We start from the raw sequence: 19,466 nt of genomic DNA, 5'->3' as shown, positions 1-19,466 counted from the left end.
ACAACGGTGAGAGGCCCGCGTACCGCTAAAAAAAAAAAAAAAAAAAAAGAAAGAAATGGAAATTATAAAAAAAGAACCAAATGTGTATTCTGGAGTTGAAAAGTATAGTAACAAATGAAAAATTTGCTAGAGGGGGCTCTACAGTAGATTTGAGTTGGCAGAAGAAAGAATCAGTCCACTTGAGGATGTAACAATAGATATTATGCAATCTGAAGAACAGAGAGAAAAACTGAAGATGAACAGAGCCTCAGCGAAATATGGGATATAAATAAGTGCGTCAATATATGCATAATTGGAGTACTAAAAAGAGAGGAGAGCATTAAAAGACAGAAAAAGATATTCAAAAAAATTGCTGAAAACGTTTCAAATTTCTTATTTTCTCCTTTTTTTTTTTCCTTTTTTTTGGCCACACTGCCTGCACAGCTCACAGGATCTTAGTTCCCTAACCAAGGATCAAACCTGGGTCCCAGCAGTGAAACCACAGAGTCCTAACCACTGGACCACCAGGGAATTCCAAAATTTCTCAAATTTGACTTAAAAAAACTTTACACACCCAAGAAACTCAATTAATTCTAAGTAAACCCTAAGAGACCATACCCAGTATCATCATAGTAAAATGTTGAAAAACAAAAAGAAAATCTTGAAAGCAGGAAGAGAAAAAAAACACATCACATACAGGGGAACCCCCATAAGATTAACAGCTGACTTCCCATCAGAAGCAATGGAGTCAAGAAGGATGATATAGTCAAACTACTGACAGTTTAAAAAAAAAAACACCAAGAATCATATATCTAGCAAAAGTGAAGGTGAATTAAAGACATTTCCAGATGAAAAAAAAAACCATAGAATTCATTGCTAGGATACCTTTCTTAAAAGAAATACTAAGTGAGGTTCTTCAGGCTGGAAGCACATGACGTCAGACAGTAATTTGAATGCACATGAAAAACAAGGAATGCTTGTGAAGGTAATTATGTGGGTAATTAGAAAAGACAATATAATTGCATATTTCTTCCCCTTTCCCCTCTTGACTGATTTAAAAATCAATTACATAAAACAATATGAATATGATTGTATTGTTGGGACTATAATATATAGAAACATAACATATTTGACAATAACAGCACAAAGGAAGGGAATGGGAAGAAAGCTGTATTGAAATAAGGAAATGACAATAATGGTAATTCCAATCCACAGAAAGAAATGGAAAGAACCAGAAGAGTAAGAATGTTAGTGAACACTATAAATATATATTTACTCTCTTCTCTCAGTCTTTATTTATTTATTGTATTTTGGCTGCACTGTGCAGCATGAGGGATGGTTCCCTGACCAGGGATCAAATCTGGGCCTCTGCAGTGTTAGGGCCAAATTCTAACCACTAGGCCATCAGGGAACTCCTCTCAGCCTTTTTAAAAGACATAAAATTATATAAAGTAATAATTACAGCCATATATTGTTGGATTTATTACATATATAAATATATATGTATGTATGACAATAATATCAAAAAGGGGGAGGCAATGAAACTATATAAAATGTCTATATTTCACTAGAACTAAGTCAGTATAAATCTGAAGTAGATTCTAATAAGATGTATATTATAAGCCCTAGAAAAACCACAAAGAAAATAACTCAAAAATAAATAATTTTAAAAATCATGAAAGGAATTAAAATGTTACATGAGAAAATATCCACCTAATACTAAGGAAGATAACAAATAAACAAAGACGTGACATATAGAAAAAAAAAACCAAAATGGCAATGTAAATCCAAGCATATAAATAATAACAATAAATGTGACTGAATTAAACAATCCAATTGAAAGATATTATCAGACTGGATTTTTAAAAAAGACAAGGTCCAACAACATGCTGTCTACAGGAGGCACACTTTTCATCCAAAGGCACAAATAGGTTGAAAGTAAAAGGATCAAAAATGATATTCCATGTAAACAACGACCCTAAAAAGCTGGGGTGGCTAAACTAATATCAAAATATAGACTTTATAGGGAATTCCCTGGCTGTCCAGTGGTTAGGACTCCATGCTTCCACTGCAGGGGGCATGGGTTCAATCCCTGGTCAAGGAACTAAGATCCTGCATGCCACATGACATGGCCAAAAAAAAAAAAGGAAAAAATATATAGACTTTATAACAAAAAAAAATTACTAGAGATGAATAGGGACATTTCATAATGATAGAAGGGTCAATCCATCAGGAGGATACAATTATAAATGTATATGTATCTAACAACAGACTCCCAAAATACATGAAACAATAATTGACAGACTGGACAGAGTGGAAGAGAGAAATAGACAAACGATAATAGTTTGAGAATTCAATGCCCACTTTCCATAATGGATAGAACAACTAGGCAGAAGATCTAGGGAATAGAAGACTTGACCTAAACTAGACCTGACATAGATCTATGGAACACTCCACTGGAAAACAACAGGATAAACATTCTTCTCAAATGCACATGGAACAGTCTCCAGAATAGACCATAGGCTAGGCCATAGAGCATAGAAGGAGTGAAATCATACAAAATATGTTTTCTGACCACAATGAGATGAAAGTAGAAATCAATAACAGGGAAATTTGGGAAATTCACAAATATGTGGAAATTTAAAAGCACTCTCGTAAAATGACCAGTGGGTCATAGAAAAAAACCACAAGGGAGAGACTTCCCTGGTGGCGCAGTGGTTGAGAATCCATGTGCCAATGCAGGGGACACAGGTTCAATCCCTGGTCCAGGAAGATCCCACATGCTGCGGAGCAACTAAGCCCATGAGCCTCAACTACTGAGCCCGCGCACCACAACTACTGAAGCCCATGTGCCTAGAGCCTGTGCTCTGCAGCAAGAGAAGCCACTGCAATGAGAAGCCCGTGCACCGCATTGAAGAGTAGCCCCCGCTCGCCACAACTAGAGGAAGCCCACGCGCAGCAACGAAGAACCAACGCAGACAAAAAAAAAATTTTATATTAAAAAAAACCCACAAAGGAAAATAGAAAATAATTTGCAATGAAGGAAAATGAAGAAACAACATACCAAAATGTATGAGATGTAGCTAAAGCAGTGCTCAGAGGGAAATTTGTGGCTATAAACACCTATGTTAAAAAGAAAGATCTCAACTCAATACCCAACCTTTCATCTTATGAAATCTGAGAAAGAAGAGCTAACTAAATCCAAAGCAAGGATAAGGAAGGAAATAACAAAGATTAGAGAGGGAATAAATGAAAAAGAAAAAATAGAAAATCAATGAAACCAAAACTTGTTTTTTGAAAATGTCAACAAAATTGACAAACTTTTAGCTAAAATGACTAAGAAAAAAGAGGCAAGACTCAAATAACTAAAATCAGAAATGAAAGTGGAAGCATTACTACCAATTTTATAGAAATGAAAAGGATTATACTACAACTCAATAGCAAAAAAATAAAATCCAATTTAAAAATGGGCAGAGGATCTGAACATTTTTTCAAAGAAGACATACAGATGGCCAACAGATACATGAAAAGTTGCCCAACATCACTAATCATCAGGGAAATGCAAATCAAAACCACAATGAGATATCACCTCACACCTGTTAGAATGGCTATTACCAAAAAGACAAATGTTGGAGAGGATGTAGAGAAAAGGGAACACTTGTACACTGTTGGTTGGATTGTAAATTGGTGCAGGCATTATGGAAAGCCATTATGGAGATTCCTCAAGAAATTAAAAATAGAGCTGCCATATGATCCAACAATTCCACTTCTGGGTATTTACCAAAAAAAAAATGAAAACACTAATTCAGAAAGATATATACACCCCCATGTTCACTGCAGCATTATTTACAATAGCCAAGATATAGAAACAACCCAAGTGTTCATCAGTGGATAAAGATGTGGTATATACAGTCATCCCTCAGTCTCCTTAGGGGATTGGTTCCAGGACACCCCACAGGTACAAAAATCCACGAATGCTCAAATCCCTTATATAAAAAGGCATAATATTTGCATATAACCTACGCACATCCTCCTGTATACTTTAAATCATTTTTAGATTACTTGTAATACCTAATACAGTGTCAATGCTATGTAAATAGTTGCCAGCATGCAGCAAATTCAAGTTTTGCTTTTTGGAACTTTATGGAATAAAAATATTTCTAATATTTTTGATCCATGGTTGGTTGAATCTGTGGATGTGGAGCCCAGTGATACAGAGGGCTGACTGTGTATACAATGGAGTACTATTCCACCGTAAAGAGCAGGAAATCTTGCCATTTGTGACACCCTGGACGGGCCTGGAGGGCATTGTGCTAAGTGAAATAAGTCAGAGAAAGACAAATATCACATGATTTCATATGTGGAATCTAAAAAAACAAAAACAAACAAACAAAAAATAACCAAGCTCATAGATACAGAGAACAAATTGCTGCTTGCCAGAGGAGGGGGCTGGGGGATTGGCATAGATGAAATGGGTGAGGAGAGTGAAAAAGTACAAATTTCCAGTTATAAAATAAGTCATGAGGATGTAAAGTATAGCATGGTGACTATAATTAATAACACTGTATTGCATATTTGAAAGTTGCTAAGAATGTAGGTCTTAAAAGTCCTCACTGCAGGAAAAAAAAATTTTGTAACTATGTTAAAAAAAAAGGGTTATAAGAGGAATACTATGAATAATTTTATGCCAGCAAATTATATAATGTAGATGAAATAGGAAAATTCCTAGAAAGGCACAAACTGCCAAAACTTAAGATTCAAGAAGAAATAGAAAATCTGCATAGACCTGTATCAATTAAACAGATTGGATTAGTAATCAAATACTTCCCACCAAAAAGAGGTCCAGGACCAGATGGCTTCACTGGTAAATTCTACCAAATGTTTAAAGAAGAATCGAAAGCAATCCTTCCAAACTCTTCCAAAAAATAGAAAATAAGGGAACATTTCCTAACAATTTTATGAGGTCATAATTACTTCAGATTTCAAAACTTTTTACAAAGCGAAACTAATCAAAACAGTGTGGTATTGACATTAGGGTAGAGATATAGATCAATGGAATAGAATTGAGAGTCCAGACATAAACCCTCATATTTATGGTCAATTGATTTTTGGCAAGGGTGCCAAGACAATTCAGTGGGGGAAAGAATAGTCTTTTCAGAAATGGTTGTCTACATGCAAAAGAATGAAGTTGGGCCTCTACCTAACAACATGTATAAAAATTAACTTAAAACACATCAAAGACCTAAATTTAGTGCTGAAACTATAAAACTCATAGAAAACGTTGGTGTAAATCTTCATGACCTTGTATTAGGCAATGGTTCCTTAGGTACAACACCAAGAACATAAGCAACAAAAGGAAAAAAAATAGATAAATTGGACTTCATCAAAATTAAATACATACATTGGAATTCATTGAAATTCCTTTCTGCTACAAGTGATATCTTCAAGTAAGTGGAAAGACAGCTCATAGAAGTAGAGAAAATATTTGCAAATCATATATCTGATATGGGACTTGTATCTAGAATATATAAAGAACTCTTACAACTCAATAATAAAAGACAACTCAATTTAAAAATAGGCAGAGGGAGACGCAGGAGGGAAGAGATATGGGAACATATGTATATGTATAAGTGATTCACTTTGTTGTAAAGCAGAAACTAACACACCATTGTAAAGCAATTATACTCCAATAAAGATGTTAAAAAAAATAGGCAGAGGATCTGAATAAACATTTTTCCAAAGAAGATATACAAATAACCAACAAGGATGTGAAAAGATGTCCAACAATATTAGTCGTCATGGAAATGTAAATCAAAAACACAATGAGATAACAATTTCCCACTCACTAGGAAGGCTAGAGTCAAAATGACAGATAACAATAAGTGGTGGCAAGATGTAGAGAAATGGAACCCTCACATACTACCTACTAGTGGGAATGTAAAATGGTACAGCTGTTTTGGAAAACAGGCTGGTAGTTCTTCAAAAGCTAAAACATAGAGTTACATTATGACTCAGCAATTCCACTCCTGTACACCCAATGAAAACATATGTCCACACAAAAACTTGTACACAAACGTTCATAGCATTGTTCATATTGGCCCAAAAAGTAGAGACAACCCAGATGTCCATCAACTGATCAATATATAAATAAAATGTTGTATATTCATACAATGGAATATTATTTGGCAATAAAGAGGAATGAAGTACCTGAAGACCACAAATTCTATGATTCCATTCATATGAAATGTCCAGAATAGGCAAATGTATAGAGACAAAAAGTAGATTAGTGGTTGCCTAGGGCAACATGAGGTGAGGGGATGGAGAATGACTGCTAATGAGTACTGGTTTCTTTTAGGGGGAACAAAAATATTATAAAAGTAGATTGTAGTGATGGTCACACCATTCATGAATATACTAAAATATATTGAATTATATACTATAAATAGTTAAATTGTATGGTATGTAGATTACATCTCAATAAAGCTGTTGCAAGCTCAGCGGCCATGGCTCACGGGCCCAGCCGCTCCGTGGCATGTGGGATCTTCCCGGACTAGGGCACGAACCTGTGTCCCCTGCATCGACAGGCAGACTCCCAACCACTGTGCCACCAGGGAAGCCCTAAAGCTGTTTCTTAAAGAGATAATGGTGGTTTGAACTAGTGTGGTATCAGTGTAGATTGTGCGAAGTGATAAGAATCTGTATATATTTTGAAGGTAGAGGAGGATTTTCTGACATATTGTGAGTGCTGTGAGAGAAAGCAAGGGCTCAAAGATTTTGCTCTGAGCAACTGGAATGATGGAGTGAGCAACTGAGAGAGAGACTGTGGGAAGCTGAATTTCGGGTAATAAGAGTTCAGTTTGGACATGTTGAGTTGGAGATGTCAAGCAGGAGGAAGGAATATATATATTCCTTCCTTACACACACACACACACACACGAATGATAGCTCCAGAGAGTGAGTTGAACTAGCATTGCAAAATAGGGTGTTAGCATATGGATAGAATTTAAAACCATGAGAATGGACGTGATCACCAAGGGAGTGTGGATAGCTAGAGAAGAGAAGAGGTCTAAGGACTGGCCCCTGGAACAGTCCAACATTAAAATGTTGGGGAAATGAGGAAGAACCAGCAAAGAAGACGGAGAGGGAATAACCAGTGAGGTAAGAGGAAAATCAAAAGTGTGTGCTGTCCTGGAAGCCAAGTGAAGAAGTGTTTTGAGGAGGAGGGAGTGACCAACTATGTCATATGCTGCTGAGAAATCAAGTGAGATGAGGACTGAGATGTGACCATTGGACTTAGTAACTGTGTAGTCATGGGTGACCTTGCCAGGAACAGTTTTGATGTAGCTAAGTGAAAAAGTCTGATTGGAATACATTTAAGAGAGAATATAAGGAGATAAGTCATTTCTATAAACCAACTACAAGAATCAAAAATGCAATTTTTAAAAAGATACTGTAGCAATAAAAATATAAGGTATCTATGTAGAAAATCTAACAAAAGATGTGTCAGAGATCCTCTATGGAGGAAATTATAAAACTTTATTGAAATAGAGAGCCATGTTCTGTACAGGTAGGGCTACTCAATATTGTAAAGATATCCTTTTCCCTGAATCAATCATAGTATAATTCCAATCAAAATCCCAATAGAGTTTTTCATGGAATGTGACAAGTTGGTTCTACAATTTATATGGGAGTGCAAAGAAAAGCCAAGGCATTCTTGAAGAACAAGGTAGAAAAACTTACTCTGTCAGATATTAAGATTTAACATACAGCTATAGTACTTAAGAGTGTAATACTGGCACAGAGGTTTGACAACTAGGCCAATGGAACAGAATAAAAAACTCAAAAATAGACTTATACCTGTTTGAAAATTTGATGTATGACAGGTAGCATTGCAGATCAGTGAGGGAAATGATTAATTCTATAATAACTAGTGTTGGGAAAATTGGTTAGCCATAAAGAAATAATAAAATTAGATTCCCATCTCACATCAAACACAAAAATCAATTCTGGGTATACTAAATACTTTAAACTTTTAGAAGAAAATATAATTCAGAGGTTCTTAACTGGTAGTACCTCCACCCAGGGAACATTTGAAAATGTATGGGAGTGTTTGGGATTGTTATGACAGGAAGGAATAGTGCTAAAGGCATTTGGTACCCAGGGTCCAGGGATGCTAAAGTGTCCTGCAGTGTAAGAGCCAGCCCCACATAAAGAATAAGTGCCCTGCCCCAAATGCCAGTAAACTTTTGGTCACAAAGAAACATTATGATAGGAAAAATTCTCTGTGATATTGGGATAGGGGAGAATTTCTTTAAAGAAATACAAAAAGCACCAACCATAAAGGGAGAAAGTAATAAATTCAATGACATTAAAATGAAGTGCCTCTTTTCACCAAAAAACCCCAGAAAGTGAAAAGACAAGGCACAAAGTGGAACACCATATTTAGTGCTCATATAACTGACAATGTATTAGTATTTGAAATATACAAATTTTATATGCCAATACATAAGAAAGAAAATCTGGAAGAAAAATGAGCAAAAGATATAAACAAGCCTTTCACAGAAGAGGATATGTGAATGCCAAGAGACATGAAAATGTGCTCAACCTCATTAGTAATCAGGGAAATGCAAAATAAAACCACAAGGAATTAACACAACATTGTAAGTCAACTATACTTCAATTAAAAAAAAAAAACAAGGAATGACCAAAAAAGAACAACATCACAAAATTCCATTTTAATCCACCAGATTGCAAAAAAATGATGTAAGTTAAATAATCCTAAGTGTTAGTGAGGATGTGGAGCAGTTAGTGAGGATGTGGAACACTTACACTTCTGGTGGGAGTGTGTATTGAAAGACCGATTCGGGAAACGATTTGGCATTATCTAACAAATTTGAACACGTGTGTACTTTACAACTGACTGATTCCACTCCTAGAAACAGACCTTAGAGAAACTTGGGCAAGTGTACTGTAAAGAAAGTTTATAGCAATGTTTAGAATAGGAAAAAAAAAACTAGAAACAACAGATGTTCATCAACAGTAGCGTGTCTCTCTTGTAGTAGACTTAACGGTGAAATACTAGGCAGCAATGAAAAGGAATAAAACACCACTGCAGATAACCATGGGAGAGGTTCTCAGGCACGATTCTGAGTAAAAAAAAAATTGCAAAAAACTTTAGCATGATACCAATATTTACAGTTTGAAACCAAGCAAAACTAAAGAGTTTGTTGCTTAGGGATACCCGTATATGTAGGAAGACGATGAAGAAATGCAAGGGAGTGACTTTAGTTCATGATCGTGGGTACCTCTGGGAGAAAGGCAGCGTGGTGGGTTGCAGAGGAGCCTGCAGGGAGCTGCAGTGGCGCTGGTAATGTTCTGTTAAGGCAGATGGTGGGCTCACAGGTGTTGATTCTATTATTATGCTTCATGACATACATTAAGTATATTTCAGGTAGAAATTACATACAAATATGATTTACATATATTAAGCATTTTGTGTATATATCAATTGCATCATTTCTTTAAATGAAGAATGGAGAAGGAGGGGATTCTCCCGCTCCTTCTGAAACTTTCAGGCTACAAGCTGCAGAAGAGAAAAAAACTCTTTTAAGCAGTTGCCTCTGTTCACAGCAGCAGTGTTGCCTTTGGGGGAACAGTGCTCCCCGGTCTCCTCGTCCTGTGGGCCTTGGAGCCAAAGGTAGGCTGCAAATGGCAGGATGGCCCTTTCCCAGCTGGGTCAGGAGTACAGGAATAAGCACTCCCTCTCTCATGATCAAGGCTGTGCTCAGTCACCGGGCCTGCCAACATTGTCATGGGATAGCAATTGAAACAGCCAGGAGGAAAACACACAGACTTTGCCAAGGCAGATACATTTGGGGGTCTCTGAAGGTGGGGGTGGGAGAGCGGACAGGAAACATGGAGCCAGTAGAGAGAGGTCAGGCTGCTTTCAATGGCTCGTGTGACCCTGGGCAATTCACTTCCCTTCTCCAGGGTCCAATTCCTCCCCAGTCTTCTTCGGGGTTTAATTGGAACATACTTTATAAAGTTGCTTCCAGCCCAAACACCCAAGGATTCCAATTCTAAGGCCACTTGAGGGAAAAACTTTTGCACATTTACACTCCTAGTCTCCAGATTGGTGAATAATTAAGCTCCTCTCTATTGATCAGAGCTGCTGACAGTAGTGCTGAGTTGGCTGTCTGGTAGTGTGGAAAAACAAACCCACGTGCAGCTACAAATGGCCATTCTGGAGTAAGAAACTCCCATTTACACAATTAGCCTTGAGAATATAAATAGAAGTAGAAGCAAAACTGTCCCCAAGCCTGTGCAAGCCTGTCCTCCCTCCTCCAGACTGCCTTTGACAACAGAGGTTTCTGTCTCTTCGTTCACAGCCTTCCTTTGGCGTTCTTCCCCACGTGCATGTTTTGAGGGGGGAAAAAACTCCCGTCTTTGTCTTTGTCAAGTTTTCCCCACTTAACCTCCCTTACCTCTACATTTTTCCTCGTTTTAAACCAACCACCATCTCTACCAGAAGAGACTTGTATGAGTAAAATGAGCTTTGTCATTTAGGGGTTGGACTAAGGGTTAAATTAAAGAGACAGCTGTCTATACAACTGGCTAGAATGAGGGGAGGGCTCGGCCGCATTTGTGCCAGCTGCTTCTTACTTTTATTCCTTCCTGCTGTTTGTCTCCTTTCCACCCCTCTGGCCAGGGCTGCTGAGCAGCAAGCTTCCCCGAGCTACTGGGAAGTTTCAAGTAGTGAGCTGGGGCTAAGGGGACCTAACGTCCTCCTGTCATAACTTCCCCTAGACAAAAGATGTTTAGGTCTCAAACTTGGAACTGGAAAGGAAATTGAAAATGTACAAGCCACTTTTCCATCCCTTGTAGATAATCACCTTCCCCTCCTTCAAAATCTTCTAGGCTTGTTTAAAGCCATCTATTGCTCTTAGCTCTTTTTTCTTTCCCTTGAACTGTAGTTTTTTTGTTTTGTTTTTCTTAGCAGCACTTTTGAGGAACTGCTTTTCTAAAGGAAAAAGAGACTATGTGTTACTCTGGGTGAGTCACTGTTCTTTAGTCAATGCTGGTGAGAATCTCAAAGATTAACAAAGATTGCCAAGGGTGGCTGCAGTCCAGTACACAAACGCTCACATAATTTGCCCCCCTTTCCATTTTAGGGTGAAAATAATCATGGACAAGAGGGGGAGGGGATTTATGTGAATAAATAAGATACTGTTTTACAGCCAAGGCAACATTTCAGATTCTCAGCTGGCAGAAGAATTCTTGAGGCTGATCTGTAGTGAAAGCATGAGCAAACTGCTAAATGGAATGCAAAGAGAACCCTGGGCTTAATCTCCGTTCCAGTCAGTCTACAGAGGAGTCTCAGAGCAGTACTATTCCTGGAAGGCGAAGTGCTTACCCACACACTGCCCCACCCCCAGCGTGAGAAATCCAGGGCCTCCAGGACTGTGCCAGCACCCTGGCTCTTATTTCTGCAGTCCAGTTGCTTTGGTGAAATAGGAGTGTACACTGCCTCTCCATGAAAGGACCACTCTGAAAGCGATTTATAAACTGTAAAGTACCAGGGGACGTCAGGTGGCCCTGTCACTCACCCATTCTGTTGTATACTGCACTCCTTCAGTTGTCTTTTCTCATTATTGGACAAAAACCACAGAATTTTGTGGTGAGAGGTCAGGCCCTGCATATAATCAATCATGCACAAGTCCCAAGGCATAGAAGCATAAATCGGCCTTAATTCTGGATTTCCCAGTCTACACATGGAGAGCATTTGCCAGCCAGCAACCTCACAAAGACATCATAGAATGGTCAAGGAATGACCCGAAGAAAGCTTTTGGTGGGGAGATAGCTTTAAAGCTTCTTGAAGGAAAAACTCTCAATTTCAAGATGCTGTTATTACTCCTGCATTGAAGTAAAAGCCCTGGTGTTCGTATAGCCTTTGATTCCAATGTCAAATATCTGATGACTCCTCACAGCTTTGCTGTGAGGTGGAGAGAAGGCAGTCGTGCTGTGGTCGCTGTCTCCAGTGGGAGGCTCTGCTCACAGTGACCGGATGGTAAGATCAAAGAGCCAAGGCCCATCCACTTCATGGAATGGTGACTCCTTGGACTGTATTAAAGGACTTCCATCTCTGGCTAGAACCTCACCCAGACTCTATATTTAGTAAACAAAGGAACTTGAAATTTGTAATAAAATTAAATTAAAAAACAAGAACTTTATCATTCCATTCACCCATCTGCCCATTGTTTATTTTGAGTATGTACTTAACAGCACTTTCCAGAACAGAGTAATCCCTACGTAGAGACAAAGATGCCTCTAATACCAGGGCAGTGGTGTGGTGGGGGGAGGAACGTTGCATTCCTTCCCTCCCCATCCTCCTTTTCCCAGAGCCCATCCAGCTGACAGGTGCCAGAAGGGAAGAAATGTTCACAAATGTTAGTTTCCAGCCCCAAAGAAGCTGTCACAAAAAGGAGACAGAACAAGGCAGCCTATAAAATCCTTCAACTGAGGGATGTAGCAAGACCTATCTAATTACACAAGATTAGAAATGGTTTAACTTGTTGAGAATGTGCTACATGTGAAATAAAATAAAATGACACCTCTGGCACCCTGTAATGATACTGTGTTGGGAGGAAAGCACAAAGGGTTTGTTCACGCTATATCAGTAACACTAATTTTTCTCATCCAACATTTTCGACACATCTGGTTTTGATATGGTGGTCTAAGTGAAGTAAGTTAACTTTTCACCCACTGTTCTGGCCCTCCTTTTCCTTCTTCACTGTACACTTCCATTTGTGTTGGCATTGTCCATCTCTCACCCATCCCTCCCCAAGCTAACAGACGTGGAAGAGGATTATGCTGAGAAACTTGGCTTATCTCTGGGCTTTTGATTATTTTACTGTTCAAACAGTGCTAACAATGATTTGAAAGCAAGACTGGTCTTTGTTCCAGCTAAATACAACCGAGTTTAGCTTTGGCCTTCTACTTAATATGTTCAACTACCAACGCTGAATGAGAACTCCCTAAGTAATCGATGAGTCACAAAACCTCCTGATTTTCAAAATTAGGGAAAGGTGATCTCAATTTTGTTTGTTTTTTTGGCCATGCTGTGTGGCATGCAGTATCTTAGTTCCCTGACTAGGGGTGGAACCCGTGCCCCCTGCAGTGGAAGCACAGAGTCCTAACCACTGGACCGTCAGGGAAGTCCCCTCAGTTACTCTTAACTAGAATGCTCAGAAAATGTGGAGTTGGCCTAACTGGTTTCTAGGTAACACAGGAGTGATTGACCATTTTATGCCTGTATTGACCAAAAAAAAAAAAAAAAAAAAAAAAAAAATATATATATATATATATATATATATAGTATTGATATTTGGTGATTATATACTAAAGGTCTACAAGATAGGTGTATTTCCAATGAAAGTAGAATTTGCAAACTATAAAGTGAGTTTCCTTCTACACAACCGTCATCAGAAACAGAAAAAGGGTTTTATTCCCCAACAACCAGAGAAAAATTAGTAGGATTTTGCAAATGGCTATGATTAAAAGCCAAAGTTTAGACATTTTTAGTGCTTTGATACAAAAAAGGTTAATAATGTTGACTCGGTTTTTGTGGTTTTTTACCTTCTTTAGATTTGTGCCTCACAGGACTTTGTAAACAGCAAAATTTGTAACTCTAAGCTGACAGGGATTGTCTACTGTGATTATAAGGTACAATTTAAGCTGTGTGAGATCTCGACTCTTTAAGGACCTTTTCCTGTGTTCTGAATTTTCTCTGGACTGCAGATTGTAGTTAGAAGGAGAGGGGTATGAATGATCTACAGGTCTTCTAAAAGGTGAAAAATCTTTCAGGTGGCTTCTGATGAATTTTTCCTCTGTCTGAAAGCAATCCAGCAGGGAACTTCTGTAGCAAATGCCTTAACCCCAAGAAGTAACTAATAATGGACCATATCATGCCCTCTAGTAAGCCAGTGGGGGTGATGGTTTGGGGCACGTGTACCATTCAGTGACTGGAACATCACAAGGATGTCCGTCTGTGAAGGGCTTGTACCTGCTGTGTGGTGCCATAAAATGGCTAGCAAGAATTGCTGTCTATAGCCTTGACCTAAGAGAAGCACCATTTGTACTACATTCAATGTCAGCAAACCTTCATTAAGCACATACTGTGTGCAAAGCCTTGTTAAGTTTCTGTAACATTCTCTGTAATGTGTTACTAGATTTATTTTCCAAAGTGATCAGGGAATTTCATCAATCACTTACTGACTACTATATGCAGGCATTGTGCTGGGGATACCAAGATGAATCAGAGGTGTTCCCTGACTTATGGAGCTCAGAGTACAGTGTGAGAAAGAAAAAATTACAATGGAGTATGAGAGTAGAAGTTCTATGCAAAGAGCTTTGTGAGTGTAGAGAAAGGAATGATTCTCTCAGGAGGGCATCAGAAGAGCTCACAAAGGAGATGATATTTCAGCTGATATCCTGAAGGATGGGTAGGATTTCAGCAGGCAGACAGGAGAGGGGGAAAGAGAATTCCAAGCAGAGGGAACAGCATGTGCAAAAGCTCGTTAAAGCACGTTAAACAGTTCTTTTTATCATCACTTGAGAGGGCAAATGTAAGTTGTACTAATGTTGAGCTTGGATTTTTTTCTCATGATTACATCACCATTTTTAAATACAGGACATGATATTTTAAGGTAATGACAAGAAAAGACCTGAAAGATTTGAAAGTTCTCCTTATTAAGCTGCGATGCTTATGTAGTATCTTATGTAGGCCCTCAATAAATGCTTACTGAATGATAAGTCCCATATCTCTTTCCATTTATAAATTACTACTCTATCAAGGAGCAGCTTACAGAGCAAAACTTCTGCCTGTGACTTAGGAACGGATGTTCATAGTTCTGCTCTCTGTCACCTCAGCCTCCTCTACCCTTGAGAAGTATGTCTCTGCCACTGAACCTTAATTGTGTTGGTGAGCGGTAGGGAAAACTGCCCTTGCTTTGAAACCTCAGTAACACAGATTTCTACTTGGACGGCCTCTATCTAATTGAAATCCCCCCAAAATGCCTTTTGAATGGGACAGTGCTCGTGTTGATGACATAGGGGATTGCTATCCTAGGAGCATTAGTGATAATAGCTAATATGGACAGGTACACCTCACATTTTAAATTTTATAATAGAACCTAAACATGATTGATCAAACACTTTATATGGCAGTAATAAAGATGTGACTTGTCTGCAATGAATAGCCTTGACAGCGTAACGTGGTACTGTCTATTCTTTTTTGCTTAAGAAAGAGAAGATAAATTTTTATTATTTTTATAAATTATGCAATAATATTTAGGATAGTAATAAATTTTTGCCTTGAAAATCACTAGGGAATAGATGACAGAGAATGTAGTTAGACATAAACCATTTGCAAATTATATGCAAGTACACTTATAACCCTTTTATTGGGTGTCTGGATCCAGTCTTTGGGAAAATTCCCACCAGGGAATCTTGTTTCATTGTGAATCTAAAATGTATCAGAAAAATACTTCTTCAGTTCCAAGCCTTAGCAGCCATGTGACTGGCTCTTTCAGGCCTAATCTCTATAGCTACACCTTTCTAGAAGCCACAATACCAGGCCACAGAATGTACTCTCTTTCGGCCCCTCCATTGCACTAGGTAAATACTTTCCACAAATAGTCATTGAGTGCTTCCTAGAGCCAGGCACAGTGCTGAGTTCTAGGAATACAGAAGTAAATAAGACAACCACATCCCTGCCCCCATGGCACCCTAAGCCTAGTGAAATGGCTCGTATTCTCTTTTGGGTCATAGTCCTTTTGAAAATCTGATTCCAACTGGCCTTACTACATTACTTAAATATTAAGTTGGCAGCTTCCTGTTTTCCCAAAGAAAAGCAAGAACTTTTGTCCCTGATGAATGGAATCATGAAATCCAGTGTAGGAGGTTATTCTTTCTAGACGTTAACCTTTATCCTCTTTTGGAGCCTGTAGTATGGTAGAAAGAATGTGGGCTTTTGAGCCAGTTTGGGATTCTGATCATCTAACTAGCAGTGGGACCTGGGTAATTTACCCAGTCTCTCAGAAGCTCAGTTTTCTCGTATGCACTATGCAATGTGATTGTGAAGACTGAAGGAGTCCATGTGTATGAAGCACCTCACACAAGGTTGGTGCTCCAATCCATGTTAGTAAGTGAGAAAACTAGATTTTGAACCCAAGTTTTTCTGACTCAGAAACCTACTCTCTCCGCTTCCTTACAAAGGGTCTGAAAATACTGGCTTATATTTAAGTCTCACCAAAACTCCATAAGGGAAGGAAGAAATACCACGGCTGAAGAAGCAAATGGATAGAAAGGGAGAAATATGCTAATTTGTTTAGAGACACTTAGGACACCTGTAACAAAGCTGACACTAATTCCAGAGTCTCAGTGTCCTTTTCTAGCTATGAACACTCAGTGTCTCTCCTTGTGCAGTTGTATCCTTCTATAAGGATTTTTTGACTACCACCATATGCCCAACTTGGTTGTAGGTGCTTCTGGTGATTTAAAAGACATGATCTATGACTTGTAGGAAGTTATAGCCTAGTGGGGAGGCAGAAGCTATACCCGACAAACAATTAGAGAAAAATTGCTTAAGATGGCATATAAATAAGGACCAGTACTATAGCCAAAATTAAGTGTATCAGTCAGCTTGGACTGCCATAACAAAATACCATAGACTGGGTAGCTTAAACAACAGAAATTTATTTTCTCACAGTCTAGAAGCTAGAAGTCCAAGATCAAGATGCCAGCATGGTAGGTTTCTGATGAGGGCTCTCTTCCTGGTTCATAGATGGCTGCCTTCTCTCTGTGTCCTCACATGGGAGGGAGAGAGAGTAAGCTCGCTGGTGCCTCTTCTTATAAGGGCACTAATCCCATCATGAGGGCTCCACCTTCATGACCTCATATAAACATAATTATCTGCCAAAGACTCCATCTCCAAGTACAGTCACACAAGGGGATTAGGACTTCAACATATGAATTTGGGAGGGACACGGTTCAGTCTATAGCACTAAGTGTTATAACCATGAGGGCATGACTTCTCTTTGTTTAATTAAAATTTTTACTAACACTACTAACATTTTAAAATGTTAATGCATAGTGTAGTCATTAAGGCTTTTTTTTTTTTTTTTTTGCGTTACGCGGGGCTCTCACTGTTGTGACCTCTCCCGTTACGGAGCATAGGCTCCGGACGCGCAGGCTCAGCGGCCATGGCTCACGGGCCCAGCCACTCCGCGGCATGTGGGATCTTCCCGGACCGGGGCACGAACCCGCGTCCCCTGCATCGGCAGGCAGACTCTCAACCACTGCGCCACCAGGGAAGCCCAAGGCTTTTTTTTAAACAAGGTGTATCCTAGTCACTGTAGTGTCACTGCTATGGTTGGTACCCATATCAACTCCTGCCTGTACTATTGCAATAGTCTCATTCACTCATTCATTCATTCAACAAGTAGCATGCTTACGCTGTGCTACACACTCGGGAATCCAGTGCTTAAGAAGCTTGGCGTGAATCCTGCCTTTAGGTGCTTACATTTCAGCCACGGGGACAACATTTAAAACTCACTTACCAAATTAATTATTTAAATCCAACTGAGATGAGTGCCACCAAGTAGAAGTAGAGGAAGTTGAGAGCATATGACATGAAAAGGTTCTCTAATCTTGGGAAGCATCAGATTCGCTGCAATGAGATTAAAGCTGAGCTCTGAAGACCAGGTAGAGGCAACAAGGCAAGATCTTGGAAGAAGAGCTTTCCTGGCAGAGGAAACACCCTGTGTGAAGGCCCTAGGAGAGAATAGAGCAGTGCTTCTTTGAATAACTGAATGAGAGACAGTAAGGCCAGAGCTGGGAAGTCCAGGGAGAGTAGGTGAAGTTGGAGAGATAGTCATGGAACTGGTTATTATAGGACCTTGTAGGCCATGGCAAAGACTTGAGACTTCAGAGCACCAAGTAATGGGCAGCTGTTGAAGTGTCTTAAGCAAGGGAATACCAAGATGCACACGTGTATGTATTAGTCTGCTCTGGCTGCTATAACAAAATCCCACAGACTGGGTACCTTAAACAATATAAATTTATTTTCTCACAGTTCTGGAGGCTAGTTGTCCCAGATCAAAGTCCAGCAGGGTCAGTACCTGGAAATAACTTTCTTCCTGGCTTGCAGACAGCCACTTTCTTGCTGTGTCCACACATGGCCTTTCCTCAGTACATGCACAAAGAGGGGAAAGGAACAGGGAGAGGGAGAAGGAAAGAGAGGAAAACAGAGGGGGAATGCGGGAGGGAGAGAGAGAATGGGATCGAGCTCTGATGTCTCTTCTTATAAGGGCACTAATCCTATGGGATCAGGGCCTTTTACCCCATAACCTTAATTATTTCCTTATTCTACATATTGTCACATTGAAGGTTAAGGATTCAAAACATGTTGAATTTAGCCTGTAGCAGTGTGTTATGTGTGTGTGTTTCATATCAGTTATTTTTTTTGAATTTTTGAATTTTATTTTTTTTATACAGCAGGTTCTTATTAGTTATCTATTTCATACATATTAGTGTATATATGTCAATCCTAATCTCCCAATTCATCCCACCACCACCACCACCCCCCTGCCACTTTCCCCACTTGGTGACCACACGTTTGTTCTCTACATCTGTGTCTCTTTCTGCCCTGCAAACCGGTTCATCTGTACTACTTTTCTAGGTTCCATATATATGCGTTTAACATACGATATTTGTTTTTCTCTTTCTGACTTACTTCACTCTGTATGACAGTCTCTAGATCCATCCACGTCTCTACAAATGACCCGATTTCACTCCTTATTATGGCTGAGTAATATTCCATTGTATATATGTACCACATCTACTTTATCCATTCATCTGTCAATGAGCATTTAGGTTGCTTCCATGACCTAGCTTGATTCATTTGCAAATATTTTCTCCCATTCTGAGGGTTGTCCTTTCATCTTTTTTGTAGTTTCCTTTGCTTTACAAAAGCTTTCAAGTTTCATTAGGCCCCATTTGTTTATTTTTGCTTTTATTTCCATTACTCTAGGAGGTGGATCAAAAAAGATCTTGCTGTGATTTACGCCAGTGTTCTTCCTATGTTTTCCTCTAAGAGTTTTATAGTGTTCAGTCTAACATTTAGCTCTAATCCATTTTGAGTTTATTTTTGTGTATGGTGTTAGGGAGTGTTCTAATTTCATTCTTTTACATGTAGCTGTCCAGTTTGCCCAGCACCACTTATTGAAGAGACTGTCTTTTCTCCATTGTATATCCTTGCCTCCTTTGTTATAGATTAGTTGACCATAGGTGTGGGTTTATCTCTGGGATTTCCATCCTGTTCCATTGATCTATATTTCTGTTTTTGTGCCAGTACCATATTGTCTTGATTACTGTAGCTTTGTAGTATAGTCTGAAGTCAGGGAGTCTGATTCCTCCAGCTCCATTTT

The 19,466-nt window shown here is 39.0% G+C and overlaps 1 protein-coding gene across 18 annotated transcripts in view; it reads left to right on the top strand.

Annotated features, from left to right (window-relative positions):
* The window catches only part of HDAC8 (histone deacetylase 8), a 235,475-nt gene that overhangs the window by 149,610 nt on the left and 66,399 nt on the right, over positions 1 to 19,466 (top strand). The window contains exon 11 of one of the 18 annotated variants that reach the window (XM_007109819.3): positions 11,217 to 13,292. The exons of 16 other annotated variants lie outside the window; for them this stretch is intronic. In XM_007109819.3, the coding sequence (XP_007109881.2) occupies positions 11,217 to 11,273 (57 nt within the window). In that variant the 3' untranslated portion in view covers positions 11,274 to 13,292. Of the gene's footprint in view, positions 1 to 11,216; positions 13,293 to 19,466 lie in introns of those variants that run through there. One more of the 18 variants, XM_028482230.2, reaches the window with a different exon arrangement.

Source organism: Physeter macrocephalus, chromosome 21 (assembly GCF_002837175.3).
Source record: "Physeter macrocephalus isolate SW-GA chromosome 21, ASM283717v5, whole genome shotgun sequence".
Classification (NCBI taxonomy): domain Eukaryota; kingdom Metazoa; phylum Chordata; class Mammalia; order Artiodactyla; family Physeteridae; genus Physeter; species Physeter macrocephalus.
This window is presented reverse-complemented; position numbering and strand designations above follow the sequence as displayed.